General features: G+C 35.5%; 1 protein-coding gene across 1 annotated transcript; it reads right to left on the bottom strand.

The window, feature by feature from the left end:
* Nucleotides 1-604: 604 nt before the first annotated feature.
* On the bottom strand, nt 605-20,648 carry LOC125665538 (cytoplasmic 60S subunit biogenesis factor ZNF622-like). Its single transcript, XM_056152281.1, has 9 exons — nt 20,540-20,648; nt 16,730-16,914; nt 15,504-15,635; nt 13,248-13,377; nt 7,886-8,065; nt 6,575-6,737; nt 5,976-6,076; nt 2,372-2,506; nt 605-863 (listed from the first exon to the last, which is right to left on the bottom strand). Exons 2-9 carry the CDS (start codon nt 16,904-16,906, stop codon nt 736-738), a joined length of 1,146 nt encoding a protein of 381 aa, XP_056008256.1. The 5' UTR covers nt 16,907-16,914; nt 20,540-20,648; the 3' UTR covers nt 605-735.
* Between the last annotated feature and the right edge of the window lie 88 nt (nt 20,649-20,736).

Consider the following 20,736-nt stretch of genomic DNA (forward strand, 5'->3'; position numbering starts at 1 on the left):
TGCTTTGGTATTGTTGAGAATCCACATTTTGATTTACACCACTTATCACAAAGATTGATTGTATATTGTTTAACGTCCCTCTCAAGAATTTTTCACTCATATGGAGATGTCACCATTGCTGGTAAAGGGCTGCAAAATTTAGGCCTATACTCAGTGCTTACAGCCTTTGAGCAGGGAGGGATCTTTATTGTGCCACACCTGCTGCGACACGGGGCCTCCATTTTTGTGGTCTCATCCAAAGGACCGCCCACTCAACCCCCCATTTAGTCACCTCTTACAACAAGCAAGGGGTACTGAGGGCCTATACTAACCTGGATCCCCACGGGACTGTGGTACAATGTACCTGAACTTCAAGAGAAAAGTTACAATGATGTTTTAAGGCAAGTTTGGTTGAAATTGGTCCAGTGGTTCTGCAGAAGAAATCCAAAATGTGAAAAATTTACAGACAGACAGATGGACATAATGCAACCAGAAAAGCTCACTTGAGCTTTCAACTCAGGTGAACTAAAACATGACACCTTTATTTCTTAAAACAATTTGTACATGTGTCAGTTTGTGTACAACAGACATTCAAGGTCACCAAAATTAATTTTGAAAAATTAAAGATTGTGAGTTCATACTTTATTATTTTCTCCTAATCAATACAGCCAAAATTATTAAACTGTTCTTTTTTTCCATTTTTTTTTTTTTGCTATCCTTCCTTTTGATAGGTTATATATACGTTGGTTAGAATCTTTAAAATGCAACGTCACTTCTGAAGTGTGGCTGGAACTTGTTAGCCTTTGTTGACAGTTTCATTTGCTGTCGGTTTTTCATTCTCTGCATGTATGCCAGGTCTTTAACCCTTGTCTGTGCAACTTCACCTGTTAAACAAGCCAAACTGATTAATTATTGTTTAATTTAATTATTGATTAATGAAGTGTCTAGTGCCTAAACACTGTATACAAAGAAATGTTCACTCAATTCATGCATTTCAACCATACACAATTGAAAAACAATTTTGTCCCTTTTAAAATTCACCTCTATGCAAGTCCTTGCTACTTGTATATCATGAGTAAATCTAACTTGACCTTGAGAGCTTTAATTTCCCCTACTAGAGAGTGAAATGGATGAGACAAGAGGCCCATGGGCCTTATTAGTCACCTGAGTATGATGCATCACATTTTCCAAAGATCATGACTCACATGCATGAAATTTAAAAAATCATTAATATACAAACATTTCTGACAAATCAAAGGGCCCAAAACTCTTACCCTAGGAATATTCAGTAGAAAACTCCATGCTTGCTTGCTCGTGTAATAATAATAGAACCTGAACCCTGGATTTCTAAATTTCTCAATTTTAGTAGTCCCAATGCTCATTACAATCATACAAACATGTTGCCTCCTTGAAGTCCACAAGTAAAGAAGTTTTTCTAAGATTAAATGCATTTTCAATGTACGACCAACATTTTAGTCCACCTTGGGTCCTGAACCCTTAACCCTGGGGGTCCTTAATTTCACACAATTTTAGTAGAGGCTTACAATCATTTCCCTCCTTGATGTCCAGAAAAAGTAAGTTCTTCTATAATATAATGCATTTTCAATATGACCCCCTTTGTCCCACCTTGGGGTCTGAACCTTAAACCCTGGGGTCATAAATTTCAAATTCAATTTGACTGCTTGATGTCCAGGAGTAAAGAAGAAGACTTTTGAAGATAATTTTGATTGTTACAACCCACCCCTCCAACCCCAAGGAAGCAGGGTCAATGAAATTCACAATTGTTGATCCTCTTTATTAACAGATGCTATATACCAAGATTCATTAGAATTAGTTCAGCCGTTCAGAAGTTGAAAACGTTAAAAAAAATTCACAACTGCAAGACATAACACAATGGCGGATGAAAACAGATACCAATTGATAATCTGAGTGACTCAGATGACCTAAAAATAAACATCACACAAACATTTACATAGACCATGCATCCAACCCTCATTTACACTTAAGGAGGTATACTGCACCAGAGAAATTTAATGTGGATGAAAAGTGGAGGATATGTACAACAATATTTAAAAATTGAAAACTTGCAAATTTACTTTATTTAGTAAAAAAATGCAGTTTTAGAAGAAAACTATCTGGAAAAAAATTTAAAACCCCTGCTGGACTCGAACCCGCGATCTACAGTTCAGCAGTCTACGTGCTGACTTACTGAGCTACTCAGCTAGACGATGATTTTTGAAATGAATAGACAAATATTGCTGATATTTATATTTTTATCTATGTTTTAAAAGGAAGTCAGCCATTATGATGATGTAGAGTACCTCCTTAATGCAAGTGCTTGTACTTAAAAGTACACAAATGTCAAAGTCCACTTAGATTTATCAAGGTATACCTGAGGCTCCTGTCCAGCCAAGAGCTCTGTACTGGGCCAGCATTTTGGGAATCACTGTGGATGACCCCTCTGATGACCTCTGTGGAAGGTTTTGTTTATAGTATCGCCATAGTGACCGATGCCCAATAGTAGCACCTGTGATGCATAAAAATCAATTATTAAAATCAATTACATACAACATATGATTTTTAACTAACAACTAACATGCCAAAGGTATACAAAATTGTCCCGAGTCTCCAGCATTTATTGGGTTCTACAAGCTCAGTGTCAAAGGAAATATCATTCAGCCTTTTCTGTCAATCCAAGACAAGAGGCCCATGGGCCACATTGCTCACCTGAGTCACCTTGGTCCATATCAGAAGACTTTCTATATATATTTGCATGTAAAACCGTAGTCCTTATTATGGCCCCAACCTTCCCCTGGAGGCCATAGTTTTTGCAAACTTGAATCTACACTATGTCAGAAAGCTTTCATGTAAATGTGAACTTCTTTGGCCCAATGGTTCACGAGAAGAAGATATTTGAAGATTTTTCCTATATATTTGTATATAAAACTTTGATCCCCCCTTGTGGCCCCATCCTACCCCCAGGGGCCATGATTTGAAGAAACTTGAATCTGAACTATATCGGAAAGCTTTCATGTAAATATCAGCTTTTCTGGCTCAGTGGTTCTTGAGAAGAAGATTTTTTTTTAAAAATTCCTATATATTTGTATGTAAAACTTTGATCCCCTATTGTGGCCCCATCCTACAACAGGGGGCCATGATTTGAACACACTTAACTCTGCTCTATGTTAGGAAGCTGTTCATGTGAATATCAGCTTTTCTGGCTTAGTGGTTCTTGAGAAGAAGATTCTTAAAGAATGTCCCTATATATTTGTATGTAAAACTTTGATTCCCCCCTTGTAGCCCCATCCAACTCCCTGGGGCCATGATTTGAACAAACTTGAATCTGCACTATGTCAGAAAGCTTTCATGTAAATATCAGCTTTTCTGGCTTGGTGGTTCTTGAGAAGAAGATTTTTAAAGATTTTTCCTATATATTTGTATGTAAAACTTTGATCCCCTATTGTGGCCCCATCCGACCCCCGGGGGCCAGGATTTTAACAATTTAGAATCTGCACTATATCAGGAAGCTTTCATATAAATCTCAGCTTTTCTGGCACAGTGGTTCTTGAGAAGATTTTTCCTATATATTTGTATGTAAAACTTTGATCCCCTATTGTGGCCCCATCTGACCCCCGGGGGCCAGGATTTTAACAATTTCGAATCTGCACTACCTAATAAAGCTTATCGATAAATTTCATCTTTTCTAGCCCAGTGGTTCTTGAGAAGAAGATTTTTTAATGACCCTACCCTATTTTTACCTTTTCTTGATTATCTCCCCTTGGAAGGTGGCCTGGCCCTTTATTTTAACAATTTAGAATTCCCTTTACCTAAGGATGCTTTGTGCCAACTTTGGTTGAAATTGGCCCAGTGGTTTTTGAGAAGAAGTTAAAAATGTTAAAAGTTTACAGACGGACGGACGCCGGAATACGGGTGATCAGAAAAGCTCATCTATTTGCTGTAACTTCTGTTCATCTCTTTAACATTAAATAGCTTGACGTGGTCTGTTTTCTATAAGTGCATATAGAATTAGTGGAATAAAATGATTTATTCAAGAAAAAGCTGCTTCAATTTTACACGTAAACAAAAGATGGTGACTTTTGAAAGCTGTCCAAATTTGTCTACAAGAGAAAGACATGGAATGCATATCTGTCAAATTAATATATTTACATTTTTCAATGTTTTGCCTTTGATTTCTTTACCAGTTGAGAGTAAGGATCATAGAATTTACGAATTCTGTTCCCATACACAAAAAGATGCTCATCAGCAATTATACATGTAGTGAAAATTGGCTGGGCATGAGAAGTTAAACCAGAGTACCGCAAACAGTACAACATACGCCCGGAGGACAGAGAAATTCAACCTGTAAGCATATTATGCACTCTTAATTGATATCACACACATTCGGAACAGAAAAGCCTAAAGTAGGTCATGGCGCACCAATCCATCTGACATGTGAACTGATTATGTATTTCTCAGAGAGGGAGGTTGTGACAAAATGTCAGTGCAATATCTATCTATGATGAGAAAAAGTCCTGGAAACTATTTCACCTACTTTTAGCCAAAAGTTGGTCATGGTGCACCAATGAGTTGAAATGTGAACCGATTATTTATTTCTCTGAGAGGAAGGTTGTGACAAAATTTCAGGGCAATACCTGTATCCATAATGAAACAAGAGGCCCATGGGCCACATCACTCACCTGAGTCACCTTGGCCCATATTTGAAGACTTTCCATATATATTTGCACAGGGCTTGACGCTAACTTTTTGTGTCACCAGTCCAGCCGGACTGATGGGGTATAATTTCAACCAGTCCGCAGAAAAATTTACCAGTCCACAGTAATTTCGTTAATGTTATTAAATTGAAATTTAACTCAATATGCCTCAGACAATATTGTAACACTTAATGTGGGATTTATATTTACAAATCAGATTCGTCTGATATCTACATATCGAAGCATGCCAAATGTGTGTATAAAATTTCATAAGTATAATTTCCAAAATGATGCTTTAGAAAATTAACCAATCCCATCGGACTGACTAAAACAAATGTCAGTCAGTCCACCAGACTTTTAACCATTCACATACTGACGGGCATATGTTAATTTCGAGCCCTGTTTGCATGTAAAACCTTAGTCCCTATTATGGCCCCAGCTACCCCTGGAGGCCATGATTTTTGCAAACTTGAATCTACACTACGTCAGAAAGCTTTCATGTAAATGTCAACTTCTTTGGCCCTATGGTTCTTGAGAATAAGATTTTTAAAGATTTTTCCTATATTTGTATGTAAAACTTTGAACCCCCCCCCCCTCCCCCCACTTGTGGCCCCATCCTACCCCCCAGGGGCCATGATTTGAACAAACTTGAATCTGTACTATGTCAGAAAGTTTTCTTGTAAATATCAGCTTTTCTGACTCTGGTTATTGAGAAGAAGATTTTAACTATATATTTGTATGTAAAACATTGATCCCCCTTGTGGCCCCATCCTAACCCCGGGAGCCATGATTTGAACAAACTTGAATCTGCACTATGTCAGAAAGTTTTCGTATAAAAATCAGCTTTTCTGGCTCAGTGGTTCTTGAGAAGAAGATTTTTAAAGTTTTTCCCTTTATATTTGTATGTAAAGCTTTGATCCCCCCTTGTGACCCCATCCTACCCCCAAGGGCCATGATTTAAACAAACTTGAATCTATTTTTGCATTTTTGTGATTATCTCCCCTTTGAAAGGGACATGGCCCTTCATTTGAACAAACTTGAAAGCCCTTCACCCAAGGATGCTTTTGGCCAAGTTTGGTTGAAATTGGCCCAGTGGTTCTGGAGAAGAAGTCGAAAATGTGAAAAGTTTACAGACAGACAGACGGACAGACAGATGGACGACGGACAAAATGTGATCAGAAAAGCTCACTTGAACCTTCGGTTCGGTTCAGGTGAGCTAAAAAAAACATCAGGAAATCCTAAATCAAAATGCATTGTTTTCATCAGATACTCATTATTTCTCACCTGATGGGAGAACCAGTTCATATCCTTCAGTATCCAAAACATGGTCTTTCACCTCATCATCCGTTTCCATGGCAACGTCTCCACCATCTGGATAGCTCTTCCTGTGAGATATATAAATTTGTCATTACTACAGTAATTTGATCCGAAGAGTTGGGTCAAGTCGAGTTGACAGGTGCGGATCATCAGAACAAATGAGACGTGATGAACACAGCAGTCGCGGATCATCAGATTAGATGAGACGCAAATATATAAACTAGAGAAAAAATTAAGAAAATTAATTTAATGAGACGCAAAGTACATATATAAACTGGAGAAAAAATTATGAAAATTAATTTTCTTTCAAAAAGGATCATCAAATTAAATGAGACGCAAAGTGAGAAAAAATTATGAAAATTCATTTTTTTCAAAAAGGATCATCAGATTAAATGAGACACAAAGTGAGAAAAATTATGAAAATTCATTTTTTTCAAAAAGGATCATCAGATTAAATGAGACACAAAGTGAGAAAAAATTATGGAAATTACTTTTCACTCAAAAAGTTGAACCGATTTTCAAAAACAATCGCCTTTGGGAAAATACACGAGCCGAATTCCACATACCTGTAATCGTAGAAGTCGACAAATTCCAGAGCAGCGTCCCTATCAAAGTTGATTTTACAATGGCCCTTGTCCAACATGTGTTTCTGTACCGCCTGAACACTATGAAATGTCTTTCCTTTCTCCCCACACCACAAACACATGTGGCCCTCTCCAACCTTCTCACCTGAAATTGTTATGAAAAAAGTGCAATGTCATGATATATGATGTGTTCTTCGAAATGATGGAACACCTTGGACAGAGAACAGAAATTTTTATCTAGATTTCATAGCCCGTATGACCAAACCTACATTTGTACATGTACCTTCAGGGTATTGACCTGAAGAAACTTGAATCTGCATGCACTACCCAACGAAGCTTGCATATTGATATGACTAATCCTAACTCTCCAGTTACTCTACTCTTGAAATAAGATTTTTGATTTTTTAAAGATTTATTCTTATGTAAAATTTAGTTCCCCTATTAAGACCCCCATCCTATCCCCTCCATCTTTGCAACCAAGATCAGGATTTGAACACACTTGAACTAAAATGACGATACTTAATTGCACAAACTATCACAAATTATAGCCCTGCTATTCTTGAGAAGATGTTTGAAGTTTTTCCCCTGTATTAGCTGCAGAACTGTAGCTTTCTGAGAAAATATTGGGCTAGATCTCAGGTCTGTCCCAGTTTTTTCTCAGAGAGCTACAGTTCTGCAGAAACCATTACCTCTAAAACTTACTGAAATATGAAACTATTCCCTCTAAAACTTACCAAGATATGAAACCATTCCTTCCCAACTTACCAAGATATGAAACCATTCCCTCCAAAACTTATCAAGATATGAAACCATTTCCTCCAACACTTCCCGAGATATGAAACCATTCCCTCCAAAACTTATCGAGATATGAAACCATTCCCTCCAAAACTTATCGAGATATGAAACCATTCCCTCCAAAACTTACAGAGATATGAAACCATTCCCTCAAAAACTTACTGAGATATGAAACCATTCCCTCCAAAACTTACTGAGATATGATTGATTGATTGTATATTGTGTAATGTCACTCTCGAGAATATCTCACTCATGTGGAGATGTCACCATTGCCAGTGAAGAGCTGCAAAATTTAGGCCTATGCTCGGCACTTACGGCCTTTGAGCAATGAGGAATCTTTATCGTGCCACACCTACAGTGACAGGGCCTCGGTTTTTTGCAGTCTCATCCAAAGGATCGCCCCATTTAGTCGCCTCTTACAACAAGGCCATTGAGGACCTATTCTAACCCGGATCTCCACAGGTACTGAGATATAAAACCATTCCCTCCAAAACTTACCAAGATATGAAACCATTCCCTCTAAGTCTACTAGAAAATCGGCATCAGGAAGGTAGAATCCATGCTTGACAGACATGTGATTAAGGTTGTTCTCCATTGAGGAGCTAACTGATGAACAAAATAGACACTCCTCCAGTCCGAGAGCCTCACCCTCCCACTCCTCCTCAGACGAGGATAAATCTGAAAAAGAATGAAAACTTTAGAAGACTGCTAAAAGAATCACCATGCTGATTTGGGCCAGAGTTTTTAGGGGCGAGATCAAAAGTTCCAATGTCTGACAAAAAGACTAAATTCACAGTTTTCACAATCCCATTGAAGGGGCATGGACACAATTTGGGCTGAAACTTTTCAAATTTTATTTTTCCATTTTTAGTGTTTACAATGCTTAACTAAAGTATATTCTAATGGTCAACCAAAATTTGAATATCAGCTGTTGATTTACAAGTGAGATATACACTCATAATTCTTTGTTCTGTAAACAAGGCTTGTGCCATGTTTTTGTTTACTTATAGATTGCTTAAGGGTTTAAAACGAAATGAGATGTGCCAAACACTAGGAACTAATTAATTGTATTCAGAATTAACTTGTGAATTGAAGAATTGTGCCTTAAACGAAACCTTTACTGTTATATTTAACCTACATGTATGTAAACAAAAACAAGGCACAAGTCTTGTTTACATAACAAAGAATTGTGAGCTCTGTATCGCCCATGTACCTTGACAACTGACATTCAAATTTTTGCTGACTATTAGAAATACTTTTTTGTTAAGCATTCTAAACATTAAAACTGGAGATATATAAATTTGAAAATTTTTAGCTTAATCGTGTCCATGCCCCTTTAAAACTAAATATGATGACTGTTGAAACTAATCGATTAACAAGTAAAACATACAAGTATAAATAACATTCTGTATACCTTTACTACTGTTTATTCACCAATGAAAGTGTACATCAAAACTATTAAATGTTCATTAAAATGCAATATCGTTATGTGGTTTTAAGCAGTCACTTGTCTTTTTTCTTTTTCCACTGTAATTGATAAATCGAAGTCGGATGATAGAAACTTATGGGAGTTTTTACCCTCTCCCTCTACCATCCCCCTAAGTATTTGAATTTAGATTTTTATCCAACATCAATCTTTTGATCTCACCCCTTATCTAATGTTGCTTTATTGAGATTTTCATTCTCATTTACTGAATAATCTATTTTAGCTTTTGTACAGAAATGATATAATTTTTCATGATCTCAATACATCATTTTCAATCCTTGCACATGAATTGAGAATCAATCAAGGATATCAAGCAAATGTACATGTAATTAGAGTTATTTAGAGTTTAAAGGAACTGATTCACAATTTTCCCCCAAATTTTGTTATTCACTTTAAATGATCAAAATCTACAGACTAATATGTTTAGAAGGTTTCACAAAAAATTTAAGGTTATTCATCATGACAGAAGCTCATTATAGAGAGTTTAGTATTTGTTTTGAAAACAAAGATTGAGGTGTGTTATTGTTTACAAAGTTTTCAAAATAAATGGATATTGATCCAAGTTTATTATATAAATCACATCTCAAGTAAACTTTAGGTAAAATGTGTCATTTAACAGTTAAAATTTGTGATAGTACAAAATGAAAGTGCTTTAAATTACAAAATTAACGTTTCACTGGTTTGTTTGTTTACATAAAAAGACTCGAGTCTGTTTACATAACACATAATCAAAGCTAAAATATTGCTTTTATCCTTGTATTCTGATCAGATGGTCCAAATTTTGGTTGTCAACATTAAATGAGTTATATTTTTAATTTTTTAACGTAAGAAATTTAAAAATATTTCTTTCGAAAAACATGAACCAGTCCCTTTAAACCAGTGGCACTTGTTATCACACTCTCAACTCATTACATCACCACCTGTTATATCACCAGCCTCGATTAAAGGTCAAGTACGGTGATTTTCCTAAAACTTGACTTTTACACAGAAAAATGTCTGTCGTACACTTATGGATTAATTTCCATGGCAATTTTGATAAAAATCACTTGGCATGAAGTACACGGCGCTATCAAACTTTTACCTGAGCGATCGATAAATGTGTCATGACATAAGTTATCGCTCGTAGCTTATGACGTCATCTGAGACAACTTTTGATTGCATTGATAGGGTTTTATAGTGTTTACATAGAAAAGTCCTGTATTCATGGTACAATGCGCTGCTTTGAACTGCAATGTCAAATCGGGACAGGGATTAAGTATGTTTCTTTTCCCAAAAGACCCTAAATTTCGAAGAATTTGGACACTGAAACTGAAAAGAGACACTGAGATTTGTGACAAGCCACGAGGATCAGTGAGTGATACTTCAATTAACGAGAATCAGGTTTCCATCAACCCCGACGCATCATCCTGTTTGACTATAAACAAAATGCAAAGTGATGATTAACTGGACATCTTACAAAACAAGTGGAGGGATGTATTTTAATTATATAAAAAGTTCAACCCAAATTAAGGGGGGATGCAATCCACCCCTCTCTACATCCACCACTGAATGCTTTAATGCGACATTGTATTCAATGGGTTTGCGATTGCACATAAAAATTAATGTCACCCATTACCTAGTTCAAATTGATTTTATTTCTTTTATTAAATGAAATATCTTTCGAATATTGTCGTACTCATACTATATTTATAAGGGACTCATCATTTCATTTCTTCACTATATATATTTTGAAAAAATAAAATATAGTAAAAATGGAAATGAATTCAATCTAAAAAACCCATTTTGATAAAACCTTATTTATTAGGTCAGTCCAATTTCCAAAGCTTTTTCTTCAAGTTCATTATGAAAACAAGTACAAGTTTTTCCTTTTCCTAATATGGTTTTAAGTGCTACAGACTGTACATTAATTAATACATCATGAATCATTAAGGCAAAATTTCACACCTCAAAATGCTACAATTTGTTAACTTTGTGACATGATATTTCAATTTCGCATTTGACGTGTGTTGTGAAGAAATTACATGTACTAATAGGCCTAATTTACATTTTATGATATTGTATCTACATGTAGATGTTTTTCTTTTTAAAAAGGGGGGGGGGGTTACAAATAACGTTGTGCACAATAAGTTTTTTTTTCTTTTGTCTTTTGTTGTTCTTTTTTCAAAAAGGCATTTTTCAATTAAATATATATCTAACTAAACACATTATAATCTGAATCTGATCAATCTCATACCAGTAAATTCCATTAAAAAAATACAAACGTGAGAGTCAATCTAGTTAAATATGCTCACAATCGCTACAATAGAGTATACGGCGAGTATCTATGAAGTCTGATTTTGATTAGCCTAGATTGTGTAAAATACAAAGGTTATCTTTTGATAGAACATTTTTTCCAATATCATTCCCACTTCTCTATGGACTGGCTCGGTAAATAATTTCTAACTGAGATTCCTATGAGATATTTGTCGAATATAGACTATCGGATGGTTTCGAAACGGGTGCAGGTACAAATATAAAAGGTTCAATCCCTAAACTCAAGTGTATCTATGGTATTTCACCGTCACTATCCACGGTGTTGCTAAAACTGGCAATTTCTCACAGAAATTAAAACGATGATATACAGGCGTAAACAACTACAATTGTCTCAGATGACGTCATAAGAAAGGGCGATAATTCCTTCATTCGTTTCTATAAACAACGATTTTGGAATAGGTATTTTGCGCATTTACCTGGATTTAAAAAAAATAATAAACACATCAATAAACTTTTCAAAACGGGTTTTAATGAATTATAAACTTTATTTTCAAATCTATTTTTATTACACTTGACCTTTAAAAAGTAATTTTGTTGAAAATATTTCCAAACTTTAAAGGAGGATTGTCCATAACAAATAGAAAAATTGAATATGAATTACAAAAGTTAATTTCAATCGATATTTTTCTGTTTGGTTCAGGCATTTTATCATTAAACATGATAGACGCATCCAAAACAATCAATCACATGTAGCAACAGACGATTAAGTTACCCTGTAGCAGCAGACGATTAAGTTACCCTGTAGCAGCAGACGATTAAGTTACCCTGTAGCAGCAGATGATTAAGTTACCCTGTAGCAGCAGACGATTAAGTTACCCTACAGATGATTAAGTTACCCTGTAGCAGCAGACGATTAAGTTACCCTGTAGCAGCAGATTATTAAGTTACCCTGTAGCAGCAGACGACTAAGTTACCCTGTAGCAGCAGACAATTAAGGTAGGTCCCTAGTCCTGGACCAACTTGTGATTTCTCAAAAATTTGAGTTTAAATACTTAGATTGTTCATTTGACGGCATGATAAAAACAAAAAAATGGGGGGTTGTCAGTATAATGAGTAAATTATGGTATTTTTATTACGTGTACCCCCATTTGTCAAACGTCAATATTAGAATTCATTGAAGAAGTCCTAGAATATGTCCATAAAATTTTGTTTGAGGTATGATGCTGCAATTTTTTTCCTCAAATATGAAATAAATATGTTTAACTAAATAATTAAAAGTGAAATTTTAACACAGTTTCATGTTTTTTGATAATGGTGGTACAAAACTGAACTCAATACAGGCCCTCGGCAGTCAAAAATACGGCACTGCAACACCACTAATATGAATATTTTAAAAATTTGACTTGCGATTTTTCATTCAAACTCACATATTATGTTCATATATGAATGCTTGTTAAAATACATTTAAAAAATCTGCGCTTTCTCAGCATAATATTTTCACAGCATCTCAATTTATATTTACATTTTTTGGCCAAATTAGCCATTTTGAAGAATGATTTTCACATAATAGAAGATAACAAATATATAACAAGATAACAAATGTATAACAAGTGCAGAATTGTTTTATTTAATTCCACAAGTGCATTATCGCATATCATGAATTTTTTTTAATTTACAGATAATTTTAACATGTAATACCCCTGTATATCAATTAAACAAATATGTACCTCTGGTTTTATGTGTGAATTAGATGACAAAAAATGGAAAGAAGATTGGAGCCATAGTCTACTCAAATATAAGTGATTGAGTGTTATTGTATTCATTTTCTAAATTAAAAAACATCCAGGTAAATGTAAAAATATGTTTGATAATAATAGTACGTGAACCAATACCAGAGTTCGATCCGGACATGACGTCACGCTACTAGACCCCTACTTTAAGTTATCCTGTAGCAGCAGATAATTAAGTTACCCTGTATCAGCAGACGATTAAGTTACCCTGTAGCAGCAGACGACTAAGTTACCCTGTAGCAGCAGACGATTAAGTTACCCTACAGATGATTAAGTTACCCTGCAGCAGCAGACGACTAAGTTACCCTGTAGCAGCAGACGATTAAGTTACCCTGTGTCTCTGCCTCTTCACTCCGCCTCTGTGTCCTCTCCATCTCCTGCTTTATCTGTTTGTTTATGGCATCCTTCTGTTTTGGAGTTGAAATGATGGTATTGCTTCCCTGCTGACTCGGTTCACCATCCTGCAACCATGACAACCAAATGTGTAGAGGTACATAGATTTTATATATCAGGGTATGAAATGAGTATTCATCTGCTAGTTCTGGATGAGTTAAAATTGGCTCGGGACGAATGAATGCATTCGTAGTGGTTAATGCACTCAATTCTCAGTTTTCTCACCACTGCAGAACTGTAGCTCTCTGAAAAAATATTGGGATGGATCAGATCTGTCCCGATATTTTTTCAGAGAGCTACAGTTCTTCAGCTAACCACTGCAACCAGAGTTCGATCCCTGTGATCGGCAGGGTTTACCATTGTATGTGAGAGGGGTATGGTGGTTTCCCGCTTGGACACGTAGGCTGAGAAAGTTTGATAATTCTAGGTCTTGCCGTATTTAAAAGTTATGAGCCAGACATGAATAAACTAACAGACAGACATGAATGTCATACCATAATTATGTCTTGTCTTACACAGGCCTATAAAAAGTAAAATTTACAATAAAGATATAGAAATTACTTCTGTTTTCATTATAAAACTGTTTTACGAACAAACCAGGAGGCTTACATCATAAGATGCTCACCTTGTACCTGATGATGTTTTAGACGAAGAGTCTACGAGGCTTACATCACAAGATGCTCACCTTGTACCTGATGATGTTTTAGACGAGTCTGATCAGGAGGCTTACATCACAAGATGCTCACCTTGTACCTGATGATGTTTTAGATGAAGAGTCCGATGTTAAGATGTTGTAAAACATTTAAAGGAAACAATTGAGAGTGATGACTATCATTTATCACTGTCTAATATTTCTGAATAAATCAAAAATCAAAACTTGCATTTTGATTAATTTGTCTTGATTCATCAGAAGGACCGAAAAATCTGGTACAGGACTAGTAACTTTACATTATTACTGGTCTTATGGACGAGTGAGTTAAATGCTTAGCTGTGCACACTCATTTTGATATCTTTTAATAACAAAAGTTAAGTAATACATTACATTTTATCTTAAGTCACCTGAAGGCTAGACAAAAATAGCTTTGCATGGTCACTGGTCCTGCAGAACCATGAGTTAAAATTCTAATTAAGCTGTGAACACTGCCCCCACCCCCTTTTTTAAAATGATACTACATGCCTGCTTTAGTAGGTTTTTATCTATTAAATTCTCTTACATTGAATAAAATCAATAGGTACTTTCTGCATCAATATCAATACTGAACTGGTGTTTTTCAAAATGTCATTCACATAATTTAGTTGTCATTGAATGTACAAAGCCATCAGTTTTCCACTTGAGCATCCAAACTTTCCTTAACTTTAGTAACTTTGTAAACTAAATATGTATCTAATTCCTGAACCAAATTCATAGTGCAATTCAAAGCAGCACACTGCATGTTGTGCACACTCTTCCTTGATCTGCATCTCTCTCAGTGTCTCTGATGACATCAAATTACCAAAGGGAAGTAACTTGCATGTAAATAGATAGTTTACAGTGCAGGTAGAGATTTTGAGGCCAATTTGAAATAGTTCATTGTTTGAACATTACTATTTATGACCCAGCATATTGTTTTCAATAGATTTGTGAAGTATCTAAACCAGAAAACACAAATGCTTCATATGATATTCAACTTGACCTTTCAATTATCACTTGCTATGAAAAGTGATGGCAGACAGTGATTAAGGGCACCTGCCATATGGCGGGATCATCTTCATGATGAGTATCATGACTGGAGGAAGCTGCAGAACTGTAGCTGTCTGAGAGATCTCTGATCTGTCCCAAAATTTTATAAGAGAGCTACAGTTCTGCAGCTAGACTGAAGAGAATTGTTTTGGTGTATTTTTATAAATTAATGAGAAATATTATACAGAGACACAGACAATCAGAGACAGGATGAGACGAGGGAAGAATTATAAAAAAAAGTTCCGCTGCTATATGCTTTCATTATAGCTAATCAACCAATCACAGCATGGTTTGCATTATAGCTAATCAGCCAATCAAAGTACAGTTTGCATTATAGCTAATCAGCCAATCAAAGCACAGTTTGCATTACAGCTAATCAGCCAATCACAGCATGCTTTGCATTATAGCTAATCAGCCAATTACAAAACGCTTTGCATTATAGCTAATCAGCCAATCACAGCACAGTTTGATTACCTGTCGTTCCACTTTGCTGACCAGGTCCCTGTGTCTCTTTGATTGGATGTGGTTTTGGAAGGCATTTTCAGAACTGAAGTGTTTGCTACACAACTGACAGATATGGGATGTAACTTTCTGTTCTTCTTCAACCTATCATAAAACAGAAATTTAATAACTATAGAAAACAAGAGGCCCATGGGCCACAACACTCATCTGAATCACCTTGGCCCTGCCGCTGTTCAGCTGAAGTGAAATGCATATTGATATAATTAATTATGGCCATGTTGTTCTTGAGAATATGATTTTTAAAAATTGTTTCCTATATATTCATATCTTAAACTTTGATCCCCTACTGTGGCCCAATCCTATCCCCTGGAGCCATGATTTGAACAAACTTGAATGTACACATTGAGAAGATTTCTTCTTTTCTAGCCTAGTGATTGCTGAGGAGATTTTTAAATGAACTCATTCTGTTTTGCCTTTTTCTTAATTATATCCCCTTCAAAGGTGGCAGTACCATTCATTTGAATAATTTTGACTTCCCTTTTCCCAAGGATGCTCTGTGCAATGTTTGAATGAAATTAGCCCAGCGGTTTTAGAGAAGTCGAAAATGTGTAAATTTTACAGATAGACAGACGGACTATGGGTGATCAGAAAAGCTCACTTTGAACTGATAGCTCAGGTGAGATGAAAGAGCTAATTGATTTGAAATTGGAGTAGTTGTGGAGTTATGGCTGATTTTCATTTGTAATCCAAAATACAATTAAACCCTGTTATCTCAAACACAATGGAGCTGATAAAAATAAAACTTAAAGACCTATCCAAGGGTTTGAGATATTGATGTCCAAAAACAAAAAGAAAATGTAGTTGGGACTATCAGCTCACTTTGACATATCCATGGTATTCAAGACATCGATGTTCGAGATACCAAACTTTAACTGTACAATAATTGTAAATAAATTGCATATGCACGTAGTCCACTGTTACAGAATCATTTAACTTTGTGCAAGAATACACTATGATATATTGTCATTCTCACTGTAACCATAGTTATTGTGATTCTCATTGTAACCATAGTCACTGTGATTCTCACTGTAACCATAGTTATTGTGATTCTCATTGTAACCATAGTTACTGTGATTCTCATTGTAACCATAGTTATTGTCATTCTCATTATAACCATAGTTACTGTGATTCTCATTGTAACCATAGTTTCTCATTGTAATCATCATTCTTGCACTAACCTTAGTCCTTTGAGAGAGAACTTTCTCCTGGAACACCTCAGCTGTCACGGGAGGAAGAGTAGCCACCTTGCGCTTGAGGTTGTATCTGTGCCAGTCGGTCTTATAATGAGCCCTTTGTAGGTTGCCGTCCTGAAACCCCACACGGCACGAAATACAGGTAAATAATCCCGATGACATTACAAAATCTGTAAAAAAAAAAAAAGGGGGGGGGGATTTATCATAATGCAAATTCAATCAATAGAAACAATCAGAGACTCAAGTGTCACAGCTCCAATAAGCACCTTACTGGGTATTCTTACTCTGAAACTGTCTCAATCTATGGTCATTGTACTGTCTGTTATAACTAATAGGAAATTAATTGAACAAACTACACTAGACAACCATGTGGAGTACACATAAAATGACAATTCGTAGTCTAATGGAGCAAAATTTTCAGGGTTTTATCCAGTGTTTAAATGTTACTACCCATTTCATATTGATGGGGAATTTTGGGGATGCAGGCATAAGCTCCCAAGTCAAGGGGGGACCCTTCTCAGATTACAATTGTCATGACGTCAAGTTTTTAAATGACTGATCACTGTTGTTGAACATTGATAATAATAGAAAATGATAGTAGAATATATGAATAGGATCTTGCAGCCTAGGTCAAAAACTTTTCAAGCTACTAGTCTGGTCGGGCTAGTTGAATGTAAAATTTACTAGCCCGGAAAAAAATTCACTAACTAGTCCAAAATCAAAACAGTTTATTAAAGCATATTTAACTTACAAATTAAAAAAAAATAAAATTCTGTATAGTAAGAATGAAAACAAAAACAAATGAAAAACTTCAGTCATACTCCACTTCATATAATATTAAATTTCCAGTTTCTGTCAATTTCAGATTCAAGCAACTCATTTTCAGTCTCCTCCTCACCATCTTACATTTTTCACAATACATGTACACAACATTGTATTTTTTTCAACGTCAAATTTTAGCTATTGACAGTTCAAGGTCCATGATTAAACAAATCCACGCTTTCTCTTTGACTCGTATCTTTCTTCCGCACTTCGTTTTTCCCCACTCACCATGACAGCGGAAGAGTGACCTGTGTAGGTGCCATCAGGGCTTTAAGCTAACTTTTTATGTCACCAGTCCAGTCGGACTGATGGGGTATAATTTCAACCAGTCCGCAGAAAATTTTACCAGTCCAACATAGTTTTCCAGAAATAATTAAACATATTTCGTTAATGTTATTAAAATGAAGTTAAACTCAATATGCCTCAGATAATATTGTAACACCTAAATGTTGGATTTATATTTACGAATTAGATTCGTCTGACGTCTACAGATCGAAGCATGCCAAATGTGTGTATAAAATTTCATAAGTATATTTTCCAAAATGATGCTTTAGAAAATTAACCAGTCCCATCAGACTGACTAAAACAAATGTCAGTCAGTCCGCCAGACTTTTAACCAGTCACAGACAGACGGGCATATATTAATTTCGAGCCCTGGCCATACAATTTGTACCTGGACCTTTCTATTTCGTACCTGAGACATTTTGTACCCCTTTTCAGCGTATTAGAGTTCAACATTAAAGGTGAAATTACCCAGTACGAATTAGTTTGGACTCGATAAACTGGCAAGCAAACTCAGCCAATCAAATAACGTTATTACACAAGGTGTTTACAGATTTTTTATAAAGTCCTGTGTATATATGAATATATATATACAGGTAACTTTCGAATTATCGCCACTCAATTCATCGCCATTTTCGTTATAACGCCGCATTTTTCTAGGAACATTTTTCCTGTTACTTAAAACTCTCGTTAAAACGCCAAATTCGCTATCGCCATTTGCCACAGTGTTTTCATTACAAAAGTATATTTCACCGTGTTAATTATCTCGATAAACCGCCATAGGTGCACGTGGTCAGTGAAGCAGTAAATTGGTCATTATCGATCTCCAGCGTACACCTGGACAGAAGGATCCCAGTAATTGCTGTATCGAATAAACAAGAAAATTACTGGAGATGAACTGTAGTCAAGTTGTTTATACATCATAGAAACACATTTCAATTTAGCTATGGTTTCGCCACGAAAGAGAAAGAGAAAGAGAAATTAAATTTCGATGAAAAAAAGCAAATCATTACGTACCAAGAACATCATCCAAAATGTACCCATCAGGATATTGCAAATCATTGTTTATGTGGTTTATGCAAGTATTAGGACAAAAGATAACTCTTACATATAAAAGAACGGTAACTCTATTTCTTCAAGATGGCGGTAATTCAATTCATCGCCAAATTCGTTATAATGCCATAATTTCATAAGAACAAAAGGTGGCGGTTTATCAAGAGTTGACTGTATATATATATATATATATATATTTTTTTTTTTTTAAAGAAATTTTTTTACTAGTCCGATCAGGCTAGTACGGAAAAAAAATCTACTAGTCTGACAGAAATTTTACTAGAAATTGGGCCTCGGTCTAGCATTTTTCGCCCAGACTGATCTTGCTAAAATTCATATTCCATCTTATGTAGGAATTAAATAATTAATAAGTCTTTACATGCGAAAAAGAAATGTAGTCAATTTTTGTTAAAAGGGGAAAGCTACCCTTTACTGACAGTAAAAAGAACCGGGCCTTGATAAATCCATGAATTTTCATAAGAATGATATATCATTTATAACTGGGTTTATTTACGAAATGATGCATATTTCCTCACATGACACTGCCCAACATGGATGGGTAAATCTTCAGTGCTAGTGATTTTGGTGTTTTTGAGGTCTGGTCAGTATTCTTTTTTTTTTAAATTATATAATTCTGGTGTTGTGGAGGTTTCTATGATATAATTACAGTGTTTTTGAGGTGTTGTATGACATAATTTGACTAGAGATATGTTTACAATTTAAGAGGTGTCATTCAGTGCCTAAATTTTGAATTTATTCATATTTTTGAATTTAGACTTTGACTTCAAAAATTGGAAACTAGTAAGAAACAAGATGCACAAATACTATAAGGTTTACATTCATGCCTAATACATCAAAAAATAAGGAAAGCAAATCATAAGTCTCTGAAATTGGCTGGTACAATCATTCTACACATTCAGGCATCACAATACGGAGTTTCTCAGTGTGCATGATGAACAACTGAACAGCTCTCTTTGGGAGGGGGGGGGGGGGGGGGGGCGATTATATACACTGATCAATTGGCACGCAAAGTGATGTCACAACCTCCTTTAAGGCTGTCAATTGACGTAAAAGCATGGGTACAATGAAATAAATGGCAGAATACGACAATTAAAACGGATGGCATGGGATTTATATGAAAGACATAGGCAGAACTACATTAGCCTGACAAGATATTCGCAGAAATTCCTTCGGTAAAGTTGGTTTATACCCCGTGAATCTGTCTCAAAGCAGGTAGCCCCGTTTGTTTACATGACTTGTTGCACACCTTTACATATATTAGTATCTCACAAGTGGTCATCTCAAAAACTTACAGAAGGTACAAACTGACTATTCAGAACAACTGATATATAGGGTGATCGGTGGGGAAATAACATATTTTGGATGAATTTTTGATTCTGTATAAAATAATTTCATTCTAGATGGAGGGGGTGTATGTACATAAGATCTATACAAGCTATCCACACTTCAGGGGCCTGTGTACCCTACTAACCTCTACTCGATAAGATTTTAGAGACCTGTACAGTACCTAACTTCTGTCAGAAGTCACGGTATCTTAGACTTATCATCTATGAAATGTAATAAACATGTAAATGTTCTTATCCAACCCTTGCTGTAGGTTTTTACTACGATTCTAACCTTTCTAGCACACAGTGTGTCAATCTGCGTCAGTGGGTCTTTCACAGCACTTGTAAACTTATGTCGTAATATTTTTTTCCCCGGAAAACTCATTCGAAGTAGAATACACAAAGTAAAACCAAAACTTTTCCGAATAAAATGAATATATTTACGATAAATTTATTTCTCATTTTTATTTTCTATATATATCTATTCTA

This window comes from Ostrea edulis, chromosome 10 (genome assembly GCF_947568905.1).
Source record: "Ostrea edulis chromosome 10, xbOstEdul1.1, whole genome shotgun sequence".
In the NCBI taxonomy this organism is placed as follows: Eukaryota; Metazoa; Mollusca; class Bivalvia; order Ostreida; family Ostreidae; genus Ostrea; species Ostrea edulis.